This window comes from Homarus americanus, unplaced genomic scaffold (assembly GCF_018991925.1).
Source record: "Homarus americanus isolate GMGI-L3 unplaced genomic scaffold, GMGI_Hamer_2.0 scaffold9993, whole genome shotgun sequence".
In the NCBI taxonomy this organism is placed as follows: Eukaryota; Metazoa; Arthropoda; class Malacostraca; order Decapoda; family Nephropidae; genus Homarus; species Homarus americanus.
The window spans coordinates 88,766-114,061 of record NW_024719619.1 but is presented as its reverse complement, the minus strand read 5'-3'; the positions used below and the strand labels follow the sequence as shown (position 1 = coordinate 114,061).

At 37.8% G+C, this 25,296-nt stretch overlaps 1 protein-coding gene across 1 annotated transcript; it reads left to right on the top strand.

Annotated features, from left to right (window-relative positions):
* The first annotated feature begins 954 nt into the window (after window positions 1-954).
* On the top strand, window positions 955-24,999 carry LOC121860169 (mitochondrial glycine transporter-like). Its single transcript, XM_042357224.1, has 7 exons — window positions 955-1,399; window positions 12,774-12,886; window positions 21,369-21,456; window positions 21,614-21,790; window positions 22,130-22,298; window positions 22,440-22,699; window positions 24,023-24,999. Exons 1-7 carry the CDS (start codon window positions 1,316-1,318, stop codon window positions 24,047-24,049), a joined length of 918 nt encoding a protein of 305 aa, XP_042213158.1. The 5' UTR covers window positions 955-1,315; the 3' UTR covers window positions 24,050-24,999.
* Window positions 25,000-25,296: the final 297 nt, after the last annotated feature.

Below are 25,296 nucleotides of genomic sequence, written 5' to 3'. Positions count from 1 at the left end.
TGTGTATATTGGGGCAGGAGATGGTTCAATTGCTTTCTTCCTGGCTGATTTAAACCAACTGTGTTCTTGGACTTCTTCGTTGTCTATATTATTTACCCAGTTTTGGTATGTTTCTGTGTTAAGTTCAGTCACTTTTTTTCCAAATATTTGCAGCTTTGTTGTGTATTTCTACATTGATTGCTAGGAAGTTTGCTCTCTTGTGTAGCTGTTCATTATTGATGTGGTCTGTATATTTTATGTTATATATAAATCTGAGGGCTATATTTTGTACTGTTTGTAACCACGAGGTCAGGTCTTATATAGCGGAGGTAGGCGTGGCTTAATAGTTGACCTCCGTCATGTAAGGCGGCGCTGGTTGACCTAGACCACGAGGCATACACTGGGGAATTCGCGGGGTAGGCTACTCAGCGACAAACAGCGTTTGTAGGGGAGGTATCCACTACAACCCCACCTCCAGTCAAGGGCATAGAAACCTGAAGTGTCAATGGTTTATGTCATCAAGTTATTGGAAGCTCCAACAACTTGTCCCTGAATACGAATTCGCAACTTCCGATTTACACCAGGTACCTACTTTACTACCTACTTTACTGCTAGGTGAACAGGGACTATTGGGGGCTAGGAAGAGTGTCCAAACAACTTCCACCGGCCCAGGAATCGAACCCAGCTGGCCAAAAGACAGTGTTTATTGCGTCATCTGCTGTGTTTATTTCCGTTTTCTGTGGTGAAACAATTAAATGTAGGAACAACACGGGAGAATGTCTTATATATGGTAGTTGTAACAAAGAAATTTTAGGTTAATATTCAAATAGCAGAAAACTTTTAATTACATTATGTATTTTCAATGTAGAATCTCAGCCATTGTTACCAACTAGTGCGAATAAGACATTTTTCTCCGTCCCTCATACATTATGGAGCAGTTGCTGGGTGTCACCATGTATATATCTGGCTCCTGCCTTAACTGACGCCCCACTCTCACTCCAGACATCTTCGAGGTTACACGTACAGAACTTCCCTCAATTATATCTGACTGTGTGCAGCTTTTACGATCTACACAAGCAAAATAGAGCTATTGTTTAGTGGTCACATTAATGGTTTACCATGGTGGTTTCGACTATATCTGAAGATGTACAAATCTCAGTTCGCGTGAACGAGATTTATTACTCGGACTATTCTGATACGCGGGTTAGGTGAGACATTGCAGCACCTTTCTTCTGAGTTTGTGTATAAAACATTGTGATAAAGCCCAGATATTTGAGAGACATAGTGGCCACCAGGAAAGAAGAATCTCCAAGGGTGAATACAGGCAGATCATCAAATGCCAAGTGAAAAGTCTAAACAGAAAGATCGTGTTTTGGTTTTGAAAACTGAAGAGATGGCTCGACTAGATGCGATTACTATGGTAAGTATTTCTGTTTGGAGTAAGGAGAAACATTTTATGGTAATTGTAAAGTTGCCTATAATTCTAATCTCGATGTTTTGTTTTTTTTTGTTTTTTTAACCAGAGAACAGTACTGTACATGGGGCTGGGCGGTGAACACTGTTGGTATGATCCAGATTTATGACAGCTGAGGAAGCAAAGTAAATCCACCGTATGTATGTTAAACCTCTCCTAAAGTTATAAAATATTTTAATATTAGGCATGATTAGATGGTGTGGTTGAAAATGCAAATTTGCCGATGATGTGATCAGCTGATGTAGTGTTATTGTTCATTCAAGCTGATAAAAAATACCGGTCCGACTAATTACCCAAATGTAGCCGCAATGAAGTCAAATAATGGTCCTACATGAATAAATCGGACTGCCAATTACTTCTCGACTAGTATTTGGTGTCACAAAGTCACAAAAAATTGGAAAACTTACTTTAATCTGAGTTAATAGATCGCGTGCATGTACCGAGGGAGCGAGGAATTACCCAAATGTACCTAAATGTAGCCGCAATGAAGTCAAATGATGGTCGTACAAGCGTAAATCGGGCTGTGAATCACTTCTCGATTATTATGTGGTGTCATAAAGTCACAAAAAATTGGTAAACTTAATTTAATCTGAGTTGTGTTGTGTTAGGTTAGGTTAGAACATAAGAAAATAAGGAGTCTGCAATAGGCCGGTTGGCCTGTGCATGGCAGCTCCTGTCGAGAGTTACTACCACTCTCTATCATCCATGAATCTATGTAGCCTCCTTTTGAAACTTTCCAGAGTTCCCGCACTTACTACAAAGTTGCTAAGCTTGTTCCACTCGTCCACCACCCTATTTGTGAACCAGTTTCTTCCTATCTCCCTCCTAACCCTAAACTTATCCAACTTGAATCCGTTGCTCCGAGTCCTATCCTGCTCGGATATTATAAGAACTTTATCTATATCCCCTTTATTTATTCCTTTCACCCACTTAAATACTTCTATCATATCTCCCCGCACTCTTCGTCTTTCTAGGAATGCAAGTAAAGTTTCTTTAACCTATCCTGATATGGAAGGTTTCTAAGTCTCGGAATCATTTTTGTCATTCTTCGCTGCACCGACTCTAGTGAATTGATATCCATTCTATAATAAGGGCACCAGAACTGAACCGCATAATCGAGTGCGGCCTGACTAGCGCAAGATATAGTTGCAATAAGACCTCTGCACTCTTGTTACTTACACTTCTAGATATAAAACCCAATACTCTGTTTGCCTTATTTCGAACATTAACGCACTGTTTTCTAGGCCGTAGGTCCGGGCTTACAAGTAACCCTAGGTCTCTTTCACAAGTCGACTTCTCTAGGTTGATGTTGTTAAGGCTGTATACATTATAAGTATTTGTTCTTCCAATATTAAGTACGCTGCACTTGCTGGTGTTGAATTTCATTTGCCATTTTTCAGACCACCCCTGCAATTTATTTAGATCCTCCTGTAATGCATTTGCATCCTGCCCTGAATTAATTTGCCACCCTATTTTGGTGTCATCCGCAAACTTGCTTATGTCACTGCTGATCCCAGTATCTAGATCGTTTATGTAGATTATGAACAAGAGTGGGCCTAGTACTGACCCCTGGGGAACCCCACTGGTTACATGGCCCCACTCAGATTTAACACCATCTACGCTGACCCTCTGCGTTCTATCGGTGAGCCATGATTTTATCCAATTTAAAACTTTCCCCTTGATACCATGAGCCTTAATTTTTCTCAGAAGCCTCTGATGCGGTACTCTGTCAAATGCTTTGCTAAAGTCTAAGTAAATAACATCATAATTTTCGTCATTATCTACTACCTCGAAGACTTTCCTAAAAAACGTTAGCAGATTTGTTAGACAAGATTTTCCCTTTGTAAACCCATGTTGAGAGTCGTAGATTAATTTGCTTTTCTCTAGATGCGATCGGATGCTATCTGCTATAATTGATTCAAGAAATTTCCCCACTACTGACGCCAAACTGATCGGCCGGTAATTTGACGCTGATGCTCTGTCTCCCTTTTTGAATATGGGTACTACATTTGCCTGTTTCCACAAGTCTGGCACAACTCGAGTGTCTAATGATTCTGTAAATAGTTTACGAGGGGTCTGCTAATCTGTTCCCTACACTCTTTCAAGACTCGAGGGAAAATTTTATCCGGCCCTGGGGATTTTGTTTTCTTTAGTTTATTTATCTTCTTAAGAACATCCTCTTTTCTGATAGTGATATTCTTTAATTTCTCTTCTTCCTTTCCCTTAAATATCAGTTCCACCTCTGGAATTTCATCGCAAATTTCTTCTGTGAAAACTGATAAGAAGTAGCTGTTCAATGCTTTGCTTATTTCTTCACTGCCATTTATCATTTCTCCCCTCCCTGACTTTAAAGGCCCAACTTTGTCCTTGACCTTTGTCCTATATACCTGGAATTAAATTACGTTTTCCAATTTTTTTTTACTTTGTGACATTATGACACCAAATAATAATCGAGAAGTGATTCACAGCCCGATTTACGCTTGTAGGACCATCATTTGACTTCATTGCACTACGTTTGGGTACATATGGGAAATTACTCGCTCCCTCGGTACAAGCACGCAATCTATTAATTCAGTTTAAATTAAGTTTTCCAATTTTTTGTGACTGTGACACCAAATACTAGCCGAGAAGTGATTGGTAACCCAATTTATTCATTTAGGACCATTATTTGACTTCATTGCGGCTACATTTGGGTACATTTGGGTAATTAGTACAGGACCTTACACTGTCCTCGGGAATAACTCCCTCTACCCTGTTCTGAAAAATCTTTTAACACATTTATTTTCGGTCCAACGAATTGCCCAAATGTACCCAAAAGTATATTAAATCAGGGTAAAATCTTAACGAATATATGTTTTACATCAATAAAACCTGATTAATAATGTTTTCATTGAAATATTGTCAAAATAATGAAATAATAAACAGCGAAAAATGTTAAATTCCAAAGAGTCACCTATCCAAAATAGAGATATAATTACAGATGTTTCTGTTAATTTGGGGTATTTAACATAGCCGTAGGATTTACTTTTCGTTAGGTTAGCAAACTGCATCACGATGGATCTGAATTATCTCCCTTATTCACGAACTCTTTGGAATTTAGTGTTCGCCAATACTGAAAGTTTTTCGCTGTTTATTATTTCATCTTACAAATTATTTGTAAAAAATTACGTAAAAATATTATTAAACATGTTTTGTGTATGTAAAACAGATATTCATTAAGATTTTACCCTTATTTGCTATACTTTTGGGTAATTCGTGGCTCCCTTTATTTTGGTTACCTCTCAAAATTAGGCATTACCATTTTTTCTTTTTCAATGCAAGTTAACCACATAAGACAAAGGAAGTGGCTATTAAACCGAGTCACCCGGTAAAATAGCTTACAGAAGGTTTATTGTTTGGGTAAATTTTTACTTAGCACAACCAGAATATTTTTGTTGCACAATTTGTTTCTCCGATAGTTTAGACAATTCTATGACATTTCCCATGCAAATGACCTTAAAATTACCCAACTGTAAGGGCTCTGGACCTCCTCAGAAAAATGTCTTAGAATTGTCTAAACTGTTGATTGCAATGATAAAATTCCTAAGATTCCATGGTTGCGTGAAAATAAAATAATACCATTGTTTTAATCAACGATATGCCTAAACTAACCTAACCTTACTAAAGAGTCGGGTTGGGTGGTAAAATAGTTCGAGGCCCATTGAGTCAGATCACCTGGTTAGGTTAGGTATATCGTCGATAAAACAATAAACAACTCTGATAAATACAACTGCAGGCTATTTTACCAGGTGACCCGGCTCAATAATCCTTGAGCTATTTTGCCTGCATATTAAGTTAGGTTAGGTAAGATGGTACTTTTGTATTGATTACAAATAATTACAGAATTTTTAACTTTACCAGTCATAAGAACATTAACCTAATTGGGTGTTAAACTCTCATGTTTGTCAATGTATTGCTTTTAAACCCAGATTTCATCCATGTAGAATATTCAAGTGGTTTCTCTTGCGATTGGCTCTGACCTGTGTTTTGAGACGATTCGTTTAAAAAAAAACTTTACGGAAACACTGTATACAATGGGTTAATGCATTTATAACAGGGAAAACCTGGAAACAAGTACTGTATTCCTGCTATCTCCCCTTGATTACTGGGAAGCGGGAGGAGGGCATCATTGATAATATTGTACTACTTGTGTTATGTTTATTTGATTGGACTAATGTAATTTATTTTATTTTTTTTATCTATCACAGTGTATGGACTTGTATTGTGATTAAGGATATTTAACACATTTCAAAATGGCAAGTGTCTATTCCTGATTTATAAAACATTGATTAACGAATTATAAACAGTTCACAACTTCTCAAATTTACTACCTGACACATTAAAAAATAATAAAATATTGTGTTGCCACTGTTGGTCATGTTAACAGATCTAGCTGTGAGACCTCTGGTGACAACTAAAAAACATAGTAATGGGTGGGGAAAATATATACAGTATGCCGTGACTGTTAAACCGACACCGGTTAAATAGCCTGGTAGTCTACACAGTTGGGATGGCTACATGGACATCCAGGCTATTCAACTGTGAACCCATAAACATATTAATAACTGTGTATCTGTGACTAGATCTATGTACATTTTAAAAACAGCTTTTATTAGTGGTTTAAAGTGTGCTGTATCTTTATTCTCTTATATTGTGTTGTGTTTCTGTTATCCTTTTTTTTCTTTTCTTTTTTTACGGGCATTAGCCTACATGGGCACAGGTCATTTTATAATGACCCACATCAAGGCCTCGGAGGCATACATATAACACAATAATAATTAATAAAAACAATTATAATAAATTAAAATGTTAATAATACTAATAAAAATGAATATAAAATAAAAAAATGGCCATAAATAATACAATTTAAAATCAAACAAACAATACAGTCATGAGAAATGATTTATGTACTGCATGTTGTGTTGTCAAAGTAAGAGAAACAATTAAGACCCTGCAATTGTGTGTAATTGGGGCAGACAGTCAGATCAGCAACCTCCCGACTTGGTCACAATTTTTATGATGCCATATGGCAGCAGGGTCTACCATTGGACAACTTGTTCAGATATTTAATCAATATTGCTTGTGCAGTACATCACATCTATATGTTTGTGGTCTGTGTAGTGTGATCCATGTTTTAATAGAGAAGCATACAGTATAAACTGATAATATTAGAGTGCTTCCAGTACACTACTAGCATAGGTACAATAGTAACACAATGGGTAGCAATAAAGATACTTAAAATTACTGATAAAAGTTGTTTTAAAAATGTACGTAGATCTGGTCACAGATACAGTTAGTAATATGTTTATGGGTTCACAGCTGAATAGCTTGGATGTCTTTGTAGCCATCCCAGCTGTGTTGACTACCGGGCTATTTAACGGGTGTCAGGTTAATGGCCACAGCGAAATATATATATTGACTGTTCTTCAGCATTGTACATCCAGCTACATGAACCTGTTCTGGTGAATTAACATATGAAGCATTACTTTTTAGGATGCCCTTGTAGCTTTCAGTGCGGAAAATGTCATCACTATGTTACTCTTTCTTACCAATATTATGGGCAAGGTGTGACTACATTTTTCGCTGATGTATCTTATGCGTACATTCTTGGACGTGATTGACTGTGCTTGGAGAGAACATTCTGTAGATCTTCATAATTCTTTAAATATTTTATTTCCTAGAATAGCTCAATGTTAAAGGTAGACATTACTATGACAAAACAAATGGTATCATATTTTATTAAAGAAATGGACAAACCTCATTAATCCTGGCATACTGCCTCTTGGTGCTCCACAGGTCTAGTGCACTGTACATAAGAGTTCTTGCCATTGATTACCATGTATTGTTTACCATTATCAAGAGAGTCATGAATCCATGATAGTAGTTTACCTTAATGGTAATCCATGTCCAAAAATTTATCTTAGTGCTACCCTAGAAGTTTTTAGTCAAATGCCTTGGCAAAGTCAAGGTATACTGTATGCAATACTGTTAATTTATCACCATTCAAGAATCTGTGACCACACATCCACTACCTCCCAACAGTAAATCATATTGATGTTTCTTGATAGGACATTCCACTGTAAATTATCCATCGTTGAATCACACACTTGTAGCACTTTACAAATTATACAAGTTAAGCCTATATAGGTATGTAAATATTTTTGACATGGCAATAACACTTCGTGTGCTGTATATAGTATAGGAATTTTTTATGATAAATTCCAGTCATTATTTATCTTTTCTTTGTACTCATTCGTGTTGAACAAGATGCTACAGTAATGGGTTTAGAGTTTAATTGACTTACTGTACAGTTTGGGTACACATATCTGGGCTAAGATTATTATTAACTTTGAGATTGATAATTTGTCTTTGTGAACAGTAGTATATAATATATATATGCCTTAGTGTTGTATAAACTGTCTGCCTGTGAAACTACAGTAGGTGAGTTCCTTTCACGGTCTCTTATTAACACTCGGGAAAAGATTGTATGCTGTATTATTATCCCCTTCTGTTCATTCAGTTTTATCTGCTGTAGTTCAAGGAATTCACTGTGTTCCCTTATACCTGTTGTGTGTTCTAGACCCATGAAAGTGTTCCTAAATTTGTGTTTATGCTGTATTTTTATACAGCCACCATCCAAGTATTTAACCCAGATTATAACCAGTACAGTAATAACAAACAAGATATAAAAATTAAAGAAGGCATAGCCGATGAAGGTACAGTGAGAACTTCTGTATTACTAATGAATATGTACAGTAGGTTTGAAGTAATCCATCCATCTTTGATGTCCATTTTAGTGGATGTAAATGTTATTGATTAGCCCCAGCCAATTAACCCTCAGCTGGATAAAATACCGAGTTCGTGAAACGTGAGGAAGAATACAATTGGAAAAAATGCGTATGTTGGCATGATCGAATCTATTTGTTATGTTATAGTACTGCGCTTCAACAACGGTCTTCAGTGCGTAGCAAGGTTACTTTGCACTATTCTAACAATTTTAAAAAGTTAAGAGATGGAACTTTTGGTGGTGTTGTTTATACTGTACCTTTGTATACATACTGCACTACCTGAATCAGTGTAAATTTGTATGGCGATTTTAATGAATATATATCTATTTTGGAAATTATTTAATATTTTGTTACAATGTTTTATGGTAACTATGTGGTATATATATTTTTATGTCCAATATATATCATATATGTGCTTTAACAACAGTTGTTTAATGGACATCGCCATTTAATACATTAGACAGCATCTATTAGTAAACAAGTTATATATACTACTGTATACTTGTCAAAATTGTCACAATATGGCGATTGAAAATATTTGAATACGATCGATAAGCCAGCTTGGGAAAAGACTTCTCTAATTGGCACTGTACTTTGTCGTTGTTGGTGAGAACGGGACTTCCCCTCCCTGCGTGGCACTGGGGACCATGGTACCGCCTCTAACTAGTTCAGAGCGGATTGGAGCCTTGCACCAGCTGCCAGCATCATTGTACGATTTTAGTATTTTGACTGAAATAAACATTGCATTGTTTGGGTCATCCTGTATACTTGGGGATATTGGATGTGAGGGTTAAATGGCAGGAATTTAGTTAATTGCGATTTAATGTATAATTAAAGCAAGCCGTCTATGCCACGCCAAGTTCCACTTGCGGTATTGTCCACTAGGTGGTTGCCTCACATGGTTAGTAAAATGTACTTCATACAGTTGAGTTAGTCATTAAGACTAACATGGATATAATTAATAAAATTGTTCAAAACATTGTGAATATAGGCCAATGCGAAGGCACTATTTTCATTTGGCAAGACCAGCAGCTTGTGACGTTTAGTATAAAAAAAAATCGCGCCACTGTCGATGATTGGCTGATAGGGTGGGCCGGTTCTTCAGCGCGCCTTATGATTGGTCAAGCCTCGTGCGTTTGAAGGTGCGCGTGGAGCAGCTATGACCATGGATGAAGATGGTAATCAGGGTTGCCAGATGGCCGTTTCCACGGCCAAATTTCTCTAATTAGGCCGTAAAAACTTCGCCTGGCCGTGGAAAATGGATGGTCACGGCCAAACTCTTTGGTCGTATTTTGGCCGAATTTTGTAAAACACGTATTAATTCCTCAGTGGATTGTGAAGAAAAGTCTAGCAGTTTCAAATTTCACAATGAAAATGCTGGCTCTGACCACCTAGTCAGTGACCTCACCTCTTCACATGTTTATGTGACCTACTGAGCTGACTGATCTTTCTAGTTAGTTCTCATATTTGAGTTGTTCAGGCTGAACGTGTCCAGCATATGGATTAAGCTTCAGAGCTTACAAAGCCATCTGAGTTACTTTCTGAAATTCTGAGTGCTAGTTTTCAAAATGTCCACTAGTAAATGAAAAGGGTCCTACGACAGTGGTAGAAAATATAACACACCGGGGGACGATGATGAACTAGGCGTTTTGCTTACGCCAACTAGTGTTATCAAAGTTCACCATTATCATGCTCCACCACCATTTCAGATTAAGGTAAATCTTCACTGTAGATTATAGATGTTATGTTTATGTAATTATTGGGCTCTCAATTCTAAGTGAAAATTTTGTTTTATTACGACATTTTAGGTGGATATTGTAGGGGATACTTTTATTCTGTGTGGATTGCAAAAATAGCCTTGTGCTTCCCATCCAAAAAGTTTTGGCCGTGAGATGGCGTGAAGTTGGCTGTGAAGCTTGTACATCTGGCAACTCTGATGGTAATCGTATAGTAACTTAGTTGATGGCCTTTGATAGGTAGTAGCTTAGTTTTTTTTTATGGGAGAAATACAGTATATGCTGAAGTAGGTGTCTGAGACTATGGATTTGGGAATATACTTCACTACCATACAACTAAACGCGCCCTGCGTTTAGTTGTATGGTAGTGAAGTATCCAGAGGCGCGTTTTTTTTCTCGGTTGAAACAGCCTGAAACAATTGCCCATTTTATAACCATTAAACAGCCCAGAGTTAAACATTAATTCAAACAACGGGTATTATAACTCACTAAATTTTCCTTCAACAAGGTTTAATGTAAGTGAAAATCTTTTTCTTAAACATCCAATCGGCCATGAGGCTTCACTTAATTTAACCTAGTGGATTTCTTTATCAGTAATTCACTTGCAAGAGTTCTATCTAAAACAAATAATGCTCTTGGTATTTAAATATTAATTTGAGCATAAGTATGTGTTCGCTTTAGGATGAAAACAATTGTATAACACCCTGGTGTTACCGGCTGTTTAGTACAGTAACAGCTTGAGTGGCAGTCTTTTGCTTAACGGTATAGTGGATTATTTTGTTGGTATTTTATTCAGTCTCCATAAGTATCTTCCTGAGATCTTGTGGGTGTTTGTAATTAAAGATTTATCGAGTCAATTTTGAACCTACTTTATGTTAATTAAACATTCCGCTATGGATAAGAGGGGGGAATATGTCTGCTAATTGTGTGAATCTGAGTAGCTCGGTTCCTGCAGCTAATGGTACTGTATTCTCTTTCATTACACAGAGGGGTTGAATTTCAAGAATAAAGGTATTAGAAAAAAAAGGATTATTGTGTGCTTTTGGGTGGCGGAATATGTATTGTTAGGCTTGATTTTAGCCTGGCATTTAGTGTTGAGGTTATTTGTCGTCTTCCAAGGTTTTTACATTTTCTTAACATGTGTTGAAGGTTGTCTTAACTTATACATTAGGTGGAGGGCATGTTGCCTTCTAGATGGCCACGTAACCCTGATGATACGATTGTCAAGTACTGTACTGTGACTTGAAATAAAGTATAGCCCTATTTGAAGTTGCGTGGCTTTGTAGAAATTCGATATCGTGGTTTTATACATAAATATCAGATATGTTGTGACGTGGTGATGTATACGCTTAAGGTGTTTGAGTACACGTTAGAGCTGACCCCAGTGTTCTTATGCATCTCGCTGATGCACAACCGACGCAGGGCCACATTGTGTGTAAACTGCGCAGTGTGTCACTGGACTACTATTCTACCTACGCCGAACCAACTACAATGGGGGGCAAGTTGACCTTGGTGAAACCGGCAAGGAGTGTACTCTGTGAACCTATGTTGTCTCTGTTGCTAAAATGTGCCAGGGAATTAGTGTGGATAGTAGAAACGTCAATCTTTGGGGATTAGGTTTGCCCGAAGATCCACAGTGGTAACGTGAAGCTAAATCTTAATAACTCCCAAAGGGGGGTGGGGGGTCACTGGAGCACCATAGTATTCGTCTGTACTTAGGACACACATAAAATAATAAACAGCTGATTTATGTACCGTACAGCCCTGTATAAAACTGCACAGAAAAGAGGAAACACTAGAGAACCTTAGCTTTCGACTTTATTCAAGACGTCTTCAAAGAGAGAGAGTATTATATATAAAAACAGGTTAGATAATATAGCACAACAAAGGATTTTAGCAGTCAATCAGATCCGTCCGTAAGATACGCACACAGGAATGAGTTAATAGGTTAGGCACGTTTATTCTTACTTTCTATATTTATGTATACATCCTCAACACGCGCGCACACACACACAAGAACATAAGAATGGAGGAAACTGCAGTGGGCCTATTGGCCCTTACTGGGCAGTCCCGTTTACACCCAACCCCTATTGCTCATATGAGCATCCAACCTATGTTTGAAGCTATTCAGCGTATTCGAGTTAATGATGATATTTGGTAACTTGTTCCATTCATCCACTACTCTGTTTCCAAACCAGTGTTTACCTATTTCACGCCTAAATCTAAATTTGTCTAATTTAAAACCATTGTTACGAGTTCGCTCCTGGTTGGATAGTTTGAGTACCTTTGTAATGTCCCCTTTGTTTAGCCCTGACTTCCACTTATACACCTCTATCAGGTCGCCCTCGCTCTACGTCTCTCAAGGGAGTGCAAATTAAGATGCTTTAACCTGTCTCTATACTCAAGGTTCCTAATGCCCGGGATTAGTCTTGTCATTCTCCTCTGAATTCTTTCCAAGGATTCTATATCCATTCTGTAATACGGTGACCAGAACTGAACTGCGTAATCCAGGTGTGGTCTCACAAGAGCAAGATACAGTTTTAGGGTGACCTCGCTAGTCTTGTAACTAACACTCCTTTGTATGAACCCAAGTACTTTATTAGCCTTGTTACGAGCAAAAACACATTGTTTACACACACACACACACACATATATATATATATATATATATATATATATATATATATATATATATATATATATATATATATATATATTATTTTACTTATTTATTTATTTATTTTATTTTTTTAACAGTCGCCGTTGGTGAAATCGTTTGTGGCAGGATCCTTCTCTGGAACATGTTCCACCATCCTCTTCCAGCCACTTGACCTGGTGAAGACTCGCCTCCAGACCACCATCACTATACCGTAAGTCTCATACTCTACACCTTGTTGTTATGCCTCTATATTAGATTGTTTTATGTGTTTATGATAAATGTCGAAGAAAGTGTTTCTGATGTCGGGATAAAGTGATTGTCGAAATGGGTCGTAGAACTTATTGTAATACCCATTATTATATGGTAGTTATCGTGTTCATCATTATTTCCACATCTACTGTATTTTACTCTGGTGATGGTTATAGTTCTTTGAGGCGAAATGTAAGGGCAACGCTTTTCGAAGAATAGTGGTGGAAGTAAGGAGCTGTGTCTCAGCTTCTGTTGCTGAATACAGTATTTCAGAAGTTTTCAGGGGTGAAGGAGGCCATTGATCTCTGAAGTGTACATATGAAGGTATTAATAACATGGATATACTCTATATAGTTTATCCATGTTTTCCATCTTGTAGTGGCGATATCAAATGATTTGTTAATGCCTCTAGGTATTGTTGCAGTGGTCGATTTACCGCAAACAATGTACGTACGTTTGACGATGTAAGGGTTAGGTGAGGTTGGTTACGTAAGGCAGGTGGTGTGAATGTGTGGCATGACGCAGTGCCGAGGGGGAGCCAGTGTAGAACTCATTGATCCACACGTGACAGCCACCACCACCCTTTACCCATCACCTGGTTATACTGTCGCCATTTCTGTATCATGGTCCAGCTAATTTTCGCCAAATTTTGTACCCGTAGGTTGATCTAGAGATATTCTAGTGGAGGACAAAATTAAATGGAAAACTGACTTTGATCACAGAAAAGGAGAGCCTGTGTGTTTTCGCACCTTTTATTATGCACTACATAAACTTAGTTACATATCATTAACTACTTGTGCCATTTAGATACTGGGTTATGTTTGTTTGGCAGATTTGTCTGTACTAGGTAGTCAGCTTACGAACGGAGGTACTTCCGCCTGGGAAGATATTGGAAGCATAATTTATTGTCTAATAGTAGACCCTGCTTTTTTAGTTTAACAAATTTATTGACATATCCTGGAGTACAGTTGCCATATGTGACCACAAAAAACTTGACCTAATCCCAGGTTGCTTATCTGACTTACTGCCTCATTTACACACAATTGCAGCAGGGTTTCAATTGCTTCTCTTATTTTGACAACGCAACATACATACTGTATATCTTTTCTCACTCGATCTTTTTGTTATTGTTTTTATTCATTATTATTATTAAATTTTTTTGTATTTTTAGAATTTGTATTTATTATTACTGTTATTATTTTTATTATTACATTTTCGCCCCTAGATCCCAATGTTGGTCAATGACCTGTGCCCGGTTGGGCTAATGCCCATAAAAAAGTTACGATGGTGTGGCGGATAGTACCAGCATTAGGTTCTAAATGATCGTTATGAGACTACATAGAGTTCCTTGGGTGCTACAGGGTGAAATGCACAGTTTATGTAGGCTGCAGTTTAGGGGTTGGTGGGGGAAGAAGGGACATGGTGGTAGTTCCCAGGATTTTACTGGTTGCTGTTGTCAAGCTGATAATCTATATCCCTCATTGTTTACGGTTTGATTACAAAAATGATTAATACCCAATTATTCGAGAGATTGAATGGGTAGTTTAAATTGATGTACAGTGTATAAACTAATTAAAAGAATAAATGCGAGATTAACAAATTGATTCCTTTTGAATCTAACTTACTATGATGAACGAAGACATTTCCGTATCACCTGTTTGATATCCTGAGAATTTTAATTAAACTGGTTGTCTCAAAACATGTAATTTATGCCAAACTCATTGTTTTTTGTAGATTACAAATCGTAATGCAGTAAGGCAGTTCAAACTTCTCGTGTGGAACGTTACTTCAGGAAGTCATTTCTTATGGCTTACTATTATAATTTATACTTTTGACAGTCCTATTAAAAAACTACAGATTTTCTTCAAAAGTCGCCCTCTGTACATTAAATAACGTACAGGTGCTTCTCTGCGGGACGTAGTCGAACTGGAGCGAGGGCAGTGAGGTTAGTAAAATGACGGCCATGTTTTATGCATGTGATAAAAATAAGTGTACAGTACTTGTGTCGCCAGGTGCATAATGTGGGGTACGGAAGCAACTAGTGTTATTTTTAACCGGCTTACGAAGTTGGAAACTGCGACATATTGATTTCTTAATATTTACCTTAGAATTCTGATCCACGGACAAGGAAATTTTAAAGCAACATAAATATATTTCTATGCGACTGGATATGATTGCACTTCTTTGTTTAAATTATAAGGAATCAACATCTAACATTTCTTGGGGCCTTGTGGGAGGGTTGTCTGGTCGGCCCCAGACACACTGGCGCTACCCCTCGTTGCAAATCGACCATTATTGTACCTTTGACATTGTGCTCAGGTGATGATACAATGCACCTACAGGGTAATGTTAAGCGCTAAAATTTGAAACAACGAGGAATCTTTTTGGATTAGAATATTTAAGATAAAGAAAAGTACGTTTTTAAGTTGCCACACGAACACCGGCTGCGTTGAGTCATTTCATATGTACAGTATATGATTGTTGTATTAATACAGTTGCTCTCCTATTGTGAGCCATTTGTATCGATATATGTGATATTGTGGCCCTTGTTAACTAATGTTGAGTAGATAATTTAGGTAGTCTGACATTGACTACAATTTCATTAGTCGGAGAAGAGCTTTTTTTTAGTTTAAACAAATTTATTGACAAAGCTTGGAGTACAGTTTGCCTATTCTGAGTAATTCAGGCAGGTCTTGACACTGAGGGTGGTATCACTTCTCACTGCCACGCAGGACAGAGGTTCATATACCAAGACATACATCATATTCATTAACAGTATATATAGGTCAGATTCAAGTGGGTGATTTCACTGCTTATTGCCATGCAGGACCTGTACAGTATATACTGCTCATGAATATGATGTAATAAGCTTATAGAAAGGACGTGTGACATGGGGCAGCCTTAGGTACAGTAAGTTGCTTGAGGGTCGGGGGAGGGACTGGTCAGTAGTCGGGTGAGGCTGATCTCAAGGAATTAGGAAAGACTGGTAAAAGTAGTTCATAATTATTAGGGAAATTACCTTATGGCGATTTTTTAGGCTCCTGTAAAATAACTGAACATTTTCAGTTTCATGTGTATAGCTTAAATTAGGTCACGTTAGGTTCGTTGTGAAAATGAAATTATCACAAATCTTGGCAGAAGAATGTAACCTAACCTACACTCAACATGAAATGGATAATTTCCACATGCATTTTACAGATGATGTTATGTGTACTGTATTTGGAGAGTAGAGTATCTATAAATCACACGAATTTTCTGATAAATATTGAATTAATCTCCTACTTAATAAACCAAATAGTTTTAACGAATTTTACTAGAACAGAATCAATATATTTGCGTATGCATGCACTTTTGATGTTGACTGATACATTTTGCAGGTGACATTCGTTAATGCTCAGTCATATCATAGTTACTGACTTAAATGTACAGTAAACCATCGTATCATTAGTTTAAATAAAGTTAACCCCCGTTAACTCTAAGTACAGAGCTCCATCAATGGAGCGCTCTGGCAAGGACGTCAGTGAGTTTTAGGGTTCTGTCGACCTAAATAGGTAATTTTAATATACAAGAATTTATTAGTGAATTAACATGGCATACGAGACTTGCGTATTCGGTAGCTATGTAAACAAATACGCATTACCCTCCATGTGGAAGTATTCCCACATATTTCAGAACTCAAAGCATTCCTTTTATCAATTAATTCTAGGGGGAGGGGGCTATCTACTTTCTCCTCCAATTCTTTGTAGGAATCTATCGGTATCCCCTTTATTTCTTTGTTATCTTTAGTTATTTCTCTCATATTGTGTGTGAGGATAAATTTAAACAGTGTAGTAGAGATGTGCATATTGGGGAGGTGGGTGGGTGGGTGGTCTTGTCTGGTGGAGACTACGGGAAGGGGTGCCGTCACTGCCGAGTGTGTGTGGCTTGCGGGCTGGCTGGCTGACCTCGCACAGGGTCCCAGTCCTACCCTCGCTCCATCCTCGCGCCACCACACATCATGTTATCCACACAATGCATTTATGCTGCTTATTAATAGTTTTGTTTTACGAAATTAGTTGTTACTTTTGTATTTAATAAATGCGACTTAATATTCAGAGTGATTTGTAGGCCGGTAGTTTAGACGGTTCAGACGGGTGGGTTTACTCTCCTGGAGATAGTTGTTTGGGAGGGCCTGTCGACCAGTCGTTGCTACCCCACTCAACCCGTATTTGCTGTGATGGAATGTCTAGTTGACCTGGAGTAGTATGGAGTTTGTGTGGGTATCAGTACAACTCCTTGTAACCAGGGACCTACCGCTTTTTTCCTCATTAGAAATTTGAGCTATATTTTCCATCCAAGACTTCGGAGGCCCGTTTATGTAATTCTATGGTTAGAAAGATATTGACTTCATTTTGAGTCTTTTAATTTTTAACTTGGTTTTAATCGCGGTAAATGTTGCGTACTAATTTCCAAGGTGTTTGATACTGTCATAATTGTAAATGAGAAGTATCCAAGTTAGGCGATGTTTCTTTTTTATTTCTTTTTTTTTTATTTTAATAGAAATTGTAAGTCGAATTTTCAAAGGAGGCCGGCCGCACCTTCTCCGGGTAGTCTATACGAAATGGCATTATAATGTTCACTGCATATTGTTGAAAAAAGAGTATTAAATTTGTCCTGTATGACACTTTTTTGTGTGTGGAGGGGGTAAGCCAACGAGAATCGACTTGCAAAGATTTACGAATGTCAATAAAGAAATTCAATTGTTGAATGTACTTAAAATACACTTTAACTAAACCCATTAGGCAAAGTGTTAACATGTGTTAAGTAAATAAACATGCTAGTTTTAGTCAAGGCGGGGTCACCTGTATCGTCCACTGGCCTGGGCGACTAGACCTGTAGCGGGTACACGAGATAGGTTCATAACTGGTCATCGTTGTTTCATTATTTAAGACTTATCACATTTGATGCTAAGTGGCTGAGTGGGACTTGGTTATATTTACTGGTTGGTGATTTTCAGATTCAATAACATGTTTGCAGTTTGAGTCGTAATTTATGTACTGTATTATGCTAAACTGTTATGGTGAATTTTTCTTGTAAAAGAAAACTTGTTTATTACCTGCAAATTTGAACGTATCTGCTGTCCAAAGATTCAATAATGAAACTAATGTACCTACAGTTAGCCATCACTATGTATACGTGAATCGGTCATGGAAACTAGCTTTTTAAAACCTGATAAAAAAAACAGCATAAGTCTACGTTAGTCGAATAAGACCCCCTGGTTTCGAACACACTAACTGATGTTCAGTTTTAGTAACTAAAGGTTTTCATTATCAGTACCTGTATATCATCCAGCACTGCATGCGACCGAATTTGTAGGTAATAAAAAGTGGTGTTAATATTACTTTTATCCTCTTAACCACTGATCGGCTCGTTAGCCGCTTGGGCGATCGGTCACATCTGTCACGCACTGTTAGCAAGTACTTGTCATTTCCTGGCTCTGTTACGCACTGTTGGTAGGTACTGGGTATGCACCGGCTCCTGAATGTACCTGAACCCGCTCCATTGTTGGTCAAGTCTGGTCTTGAAAGAGCTCACACTCGGTGCTATCACAACACTTTGTGGCAGACTGCTCCAAGAGTTCACAACTCTCACTCCGAAAAAGTTTGCCCTCACACTTTTCTGGACTTGCGGCTTCTTCAATCTTGAGCTGTGGCCCATTATGGGGCGAGCGTCATCCAGCTCCAAGTAAGGATACTCAACTGAGTAGTGCCCCTTGAGATGCTTATGCACCGCAATTAGGTCGTCCCTTGCCCGTCTGTAGTATAAGCTAGGCAAATTCAGACGTTCCAATCTCTCAGGGTAGTTGAGGGGCCGAAGTGCAGGCACCAGTCTGGTGGCCCTCCTTTGAACATTTCCAACCAACTGACAGTCCCTAGCATATCTTGGGGACCAGACGGGGTGGCAGTACTCCAGATAGGGAAGCACTTCACTCTTGAAGATTGTTACGAGGGACGGACCGTCTAGATATCTGAACGACCTTCTTATAAGATCCAATAATTTATTTGCCTGATTTACCTTCTTCTCGCAATGGCCCGAAAACTTCAGGTCATTATCAACATACACACCTAGGGCCTTCTCACATTGTCTCAAATAGTGCAGTTTCTTCACCTGGTTGGGACATATGATACGCCTCCTTACCGTTGGTACGCCCCAGGTGCATCCTCTTACACTTCGTGACATTGAATCTCGGCAGCCACTTCTTTGACTATTCTTGGAATTCAAAAAGATCCTTCTGCAACTCTTCACAGTACGCTTGGTTCTCGATTTCTCGAAATAACTTGGCGTCATCGGCAAACATTTGTATGGAGGAGTGTACGTCAGGCATTTCATTTATGAAACACACAAACAATAGCGGGCCCAACACACTGCCCTGTGGTACCCCGCTTGTGACAGGTACAGATGATGATTTCGTGCCGTTAATCACCACACACTGCTTGCAGTCATGTAGAAAGTCTTCTATCCACGCTAGGACATTTCCCAGAATTACGTACCCTTCTAGTTTGATTTTCAGCCTTTCGCGGGGTACACTGTCGAAAGCCTTGGCAAAATCTAGGTATATATTGTTGATATTACCACCCCGTTCCAGAATATGGGTCCAAATATCCAATACCTTGAGCAATTGTGTTAAGCAGGAGTGCTAGAATGTGGTCTACTGTGATATTTACGCTAGTGCTCTTTAACCTGACTTAGCCCTACCTAGGTTACGTTAATGGACGCTATAGTGTAAATATACCGGTAGATCGACTCCAGCTTGGTAGACCGCATACTGCAGTGTAAATATTCCAGTACATCATATGCTATATCGGCACTAAATATCCCAGTAGACAGCATACTATAGCAACATCAAGAAAGTTTGTCAATAAAGTTTTGTGAGAATACAGAACTGTATCTTGGACTTAAGTTGGGACTTTCCTTTTGTTAAGCTGTTGGACTTGACAAGAAAATATATATACTGTATATAAATATATTTTTTTTTAAGCATGAGGGATAATTTGCTACATACTGCCTTGAGGTTGAAGAAAAAATTAAAACATGGTATACGGACTGGAGTATAATAATGAAATGTAAGTGAATTTATTCTTCCTTATACAATACAGTATATGTATAATATTTAGAATAGAGTATTACATTTAAGTATACATCCGATACTGTTGAGAAGAAAGGGTAATTATGAAGTGGGCAGACGTCAGACCTTTGTCACTCATTGGCAACCCTGCAGTCGTCCAGGGCCTACAGTGCACCTGACCCAAAATGCGACCTAACTCACACATGACGTAATGTGTGGGCAGATCAAGAGACCCCTTGGTCGGCTGCAATCGCTACTGTGAAAATTGGTGTCTTATGTTACATATTGCACGCTAATTGTGCTTTGTTTGGGTGCATTTTTTTTTTTTCCAAATATGAGGGGACTATACACTTCCTTATACCCCCTTAAGATGCACTAAGATAACATGGATTAACCTCTGCAAGAGAAAAGATAACATCAACACTGCTAATGTTCTTACATGCAGTTGTCATTTTGAACCAACTGCCTAGAAGAGAAACCTCAAATATGAATTACTTGGGCTACTTTACCAAAATTATATCAAACTATAAACTACAAATACTGTATAACCTTGTATACTGTAGGTTAAATAAGGATGTGCTAGAAAATTTTTGGTTGTTTCCAGCAAATGTAAGGCTTATATTTGGGGAAGTGAAAGATGTCTGATATTAGTGCCAGCCACACACTACTGACCTGTGTACCAGAATGGCTTTGTGTACAGTACAGTATGCTGTATCAACTACCCGCCATCAGGCCTGTGTGATTCTCTTTCATGGGTATCCATGTATGCAGCATGTTCTATTTTTGGTTAAGACCGGTAAAGGACAACCACGGAACTCTTTATTTTAATTTGTACTGTATACAGGGAGGTAGAGCAGAAATAAATAATACAGTACTTTACTCTACCATTTCCGATAGTAATGTATATATTTCTATTTTTTTTTTTTTTTTTGCTTCTCAATTTCAGGTTTGGTTCTTGGTGTTCCTTTGTATTAATTTCCTTATCTTGTTGAGTTAGGTTAACATACATCTGGGGTGGTCTGGTGGTTAGGTTGGGTCCTGTTTTTTTTTCTGGTTAGGTTAGACATGCATACATTATTGATAGCATGGTTGAGAGTTGTGATGTTATTCTTTTTTTTTAGGCAAATATTTATTTCCTTTGCCACATTTTTGGGGATGTTCTGATAAACTCAAAACTCAGCTGTTAAAAAGTTTAATAACTTGGCTCCTTAACCTGGGCACCTTGTGTGATAAAAATGCATTTTTTAAGTGAAATCAAAAAGTAAAAAACTAAAAAAATATCTAGAGTAAAAGAAGAGCTTTAGAATAATGTACATTTGTCTGAAACTTTGTATTTCAGATCTGGTGGTTCTGTTGGCATGTTTGCCATAGTAGGCAAAGTGGTGCGTAATGAACGTCTTTTTGGATTATGGAAAGGCATGACTCCTGTAAGTGTTCTTGAGCAGTGTATGTCTACACTGATACTGTACTGTCTAGTTCTTTCATCTTGTTTGACTTATGAATAAGTTAGATTGAAGTGACTGACTATACTATTTATACACAACAGTGTATTGAAACTAACAATGTTACATTTGTAACTTTCAGAGCATCTTCCGTTGTGTGCCAGGTGTTGGCCTGTACTTTTCATCGTTGCATTGGCTGAAGACCAACTTCTGTGAGGGTCAGCCAGGGCCTTTCGACGCCCTTATGCTTGGGGTGGTGGCTCGTACCATCACAGGCGTCACCATGATTCCTATCACAGTCATTAAGACACGATATGAGGTAGGAAAAGCTTATCTCACAACATTAAGACTATGTGCACTCTATCATATAAATGTGTTACAAGTATAGTATAATATAGTATAGTATTGGACACTTAAACAAGTTGTCTGATAAAACTTTAACCTGTAAGTTCTGTCAGTGATTAATATTTATGAGATGTGTATTGAATATTACCTTTTATATTTTTAGAAAACAATTACTTGCCTGAAAATATATATATTTATCTGGGAGTTTATGAATTTGGACAAGGAATCCTATATTTTGTTACATTCCTTATGATGTACTGTATATATATATATATTGTGACAAGTATTTATGAGTGTTTATTTGCTTCTACAGAGTGGAGTGTATAGTTATGGTAGTATGAGAGAAGCTATGTGTTCAATCTACAGGAAAGAGGGCACCAGAGGCCTTACCTGTGGTCTGATTCCCACACTTCTCTGTGATGCTCCCTTTTCTGGGCTCTATCTCATGTTTTATACACAAACAAAGAAGCGAGTACCACAGAGTGAGTTATGGATTTATCGTTGTTAGTTGATTTAAAATACATAAAGTGAAAAATATGAACCAAGATAACTTGGACTGACCTTTACAGAATCAATTTAAGTCACTCCCGTAGTGTGTTAAACAAAGCTTGGTCTTTCAACAGGATATATGGAAGGTAACATGGCTCCTCCAGTTCACTTCACTTGTGGAGTGCTGGCTGGGGTCATGGCATCAGCAGTCACCCAGCCCTTTGATGTTGTCAAGACTAAGATGCAGCTTTACCCACACAAATTCACCTCTTTCTATGAGGCTGTCTGGTATGTGAACAAGAAGTATGGCCCACAGGGGTTCTTCAAAGGGCTGGTCCCTCGCATGTTGCGACGTACTCTTATGGCAGCCATGGCATGGACTGTATATGAACAGGTAAGCTCTACACAGATTTACTTGATCCAGGGGTTATCATGTTAGTAACTCGGGCAACACAAAAACTGGTAAAGGTTAAGGAGAGTATTTTCTCTTTACTTATGAGATCTTCAATGATATGATTGTTTCAAGGCCTAAGGGGGATGCAGTCATTCCAACTGTCTTTGACTTTGCAAATGATAATGGCCTATAAAGAGCTTTATTTACCCAGGTATATTACACTATCATCGTTGTTTTATGGCCACTTTCCACGCTTGCATGGGTTAGCATGTATGTGTATGTACAGTACACTATTTATAATTTGTTAATACAGTACGTACAGTCTAAATGGTTTGGCTTTCAAGCTTTAGAATGTGAAAATAAAATAAAATTAATAATCAGTGTCGTTTTTTTTTATATATAAAATGCAAAGGGTGCTGCAAAAATGTCACAAAGATTTTAGTCTTCGTGGCATAAGGTATTACAGTAGAGCCCCGATTATACAGCACCTACGGGGAATTGAGAGATGGAGATTTTCTGGTTGGTTGAATCTCACTCTTCGGATCCCCTAATAAATCCTACAATGCACCTTGCTACAGGCTGACCTCGCAAATTTGTCTCAGAAAAACTGGCTTCTTTAACACTTATTCCATTCAATGTAAACAACGAGGTTTAGAAATAAAGAAAATATAAAACTATAAAATGGTCATGTGCGGCCTGTAAGAAAGGTGTTGACAGCAACTCAATAAAAGATGGGTACACAAGAGATGCAGTGGAGTAAATGGCAGACTGCACAATGTTGCTGATGTTTTGTAGGTAACTATGTGCCCAGAGCAAAGTTGGGAAAACTCAACATTGGGGATATATCCCTAGACTGTGTTGATTAGTTCTGTTACCTGACAGACATGATCACTGCTGGTGGGGGTGCTGAAGCCTACAAGCATCAGAAGTTTAGGGGAACTTTCCCTCCAAGTGAAAGGAAGAATGTGTGTGTGACTGGTGTGAGAAGCGTGATGTTGTATGCCAGTGAGCATGGGCAGTAAAGAGGATAACATGAGTAGACTTAAAGCAAAGTTAAATGAGGATGGTGAGGTGGATGTGACAGGAGGTCCTGCTCAGAGCAGCTGAGTATGATAGTTCTGCCTGGTGCCAGGTTGAGATGGTTTGGGCATGAGAGAAAGGATGAGCCAGGGCAAGAATGACATGGGAAGAGGTTATTAGAGTTATGAACCTGGCGAGAGACTGCAAGAGACCACATCCAACCAATGGAAAATGTCATAAAATGATGAGTGTTGAGCATTACTGTATATTTCTAGGAAATTAATATTCAATATTTTATTTCAGATCACAAAAAGTTTTGGGATGAAATAAGCTTTGGATTGACCAGCAGCTTATGAAACCCGACATCACGAATGTGTAGAAGTGTATGGAATATTAATGAAGATACTATGAACTGCACGACATATCGAACGCGGCCGTCTGGTATCGCCCCTTTAAATCTCCGACGAGATGTGTTTATTTTATTAATAATTTTAAAGTGACCGGCATTGCTACCATTTGAATACCAAGCCCACTTACCAGCCCACAAAGTTGTATATATATTGAAGAATTTATGACCTGTAATGGGACTGCACCAATAGTATTATTTAATCTAATTTTCTGGGTAGTGTTCAGATGGGTTGCAGTACAATATTGGTCAGTCATTTCATTTTGTGAATGGAAATGTTACAGTACAATCTTGCAGCTTAAGTTACTGATGAGAATTGTAATCAATTTTATTAATATCTTTGTGTTAGGGATCAGAGGCTTCTACTGTGATAATTTATGTTTCCTCTTGGTAGTCTTGTAATGGGTGTATGTTAAGTACCTTCTTTAAAGGCATTTACAGATTCTTGTGAAGTTACAAATAACCCCTTTTACTATTTTGTTGTTTTCAAGATACTCTCCATTTAGGTGATTGTGTAAGGAAATAACATAAAAATTAACTGTCTTTTGAGGGCCTCTGTTAGAAAATAACTGCCATTTGTGACTTCCTTGATAATCAGTGTCAAGTATATTAATTATTATCATTTTCACAAGTTTAACTATTATGAATTGTTGGGGTTATTTCATTAAACACTGAACTATTTCTCATGTGCCTCTCATCCTATTCCTAATTTTTATAAAGTCTGTGATTTTGGATGGCTGGAGAAGCATGAAAATGGTACAGTTACATTTGAATTAACTTGTAAAATGCAGTTTATAATTTGTGGAAATTATTTGGTCAACCTCATTTTAGAGGTTATTTATATAAATACCATACAGTAAAAATAACAGTATATTATAAGAGTTTTATTAGACTTTTGTTCCAAGTACAGTACTGTATTTGGTATTTAAAGGTAAAGCTTTTAAATGCAGCCAACCTGAGTAACTTGCACATGATGTGTGTTTTGGTTTTGGGTTATTTTAGCTTCTATTTGAAGAGAAGCTCAGACCAAGAGCCAGTGCTTCCACTCTGGAGTCAACTGTCATACCACTGGCAGCAAAATCTGAAATACAATGTGTTTTAAGTGACAACTTGACTTTGTTAAATAAAAAGATACCACTGGTTTATACAGCATGTAGAATAATCAACAAAT

Coding starts and splice junctions, on each gene's coding strand:
- LOC121860169 (XM_042357224.1), top strand. CDS start 1,316: ATGCCAAGTGAAAAGTCTAAACAGAAAGATCGTGTTTTGGTTTTGAAA. Junction 12,887..21,368: donor CAGACCACCATCACTATACC/GTAAGTCTCATA, acceptor TTTGTATTTCAG/ATCTGGTGGTTCTGTTGGCA. Junction 22,299..22,439: donor AAAGAAGCGAGTACCACAGA/GTGAGTTATGGA, acceptor GTCTTTCAACAG/GATATATGGAAGGTAACATG.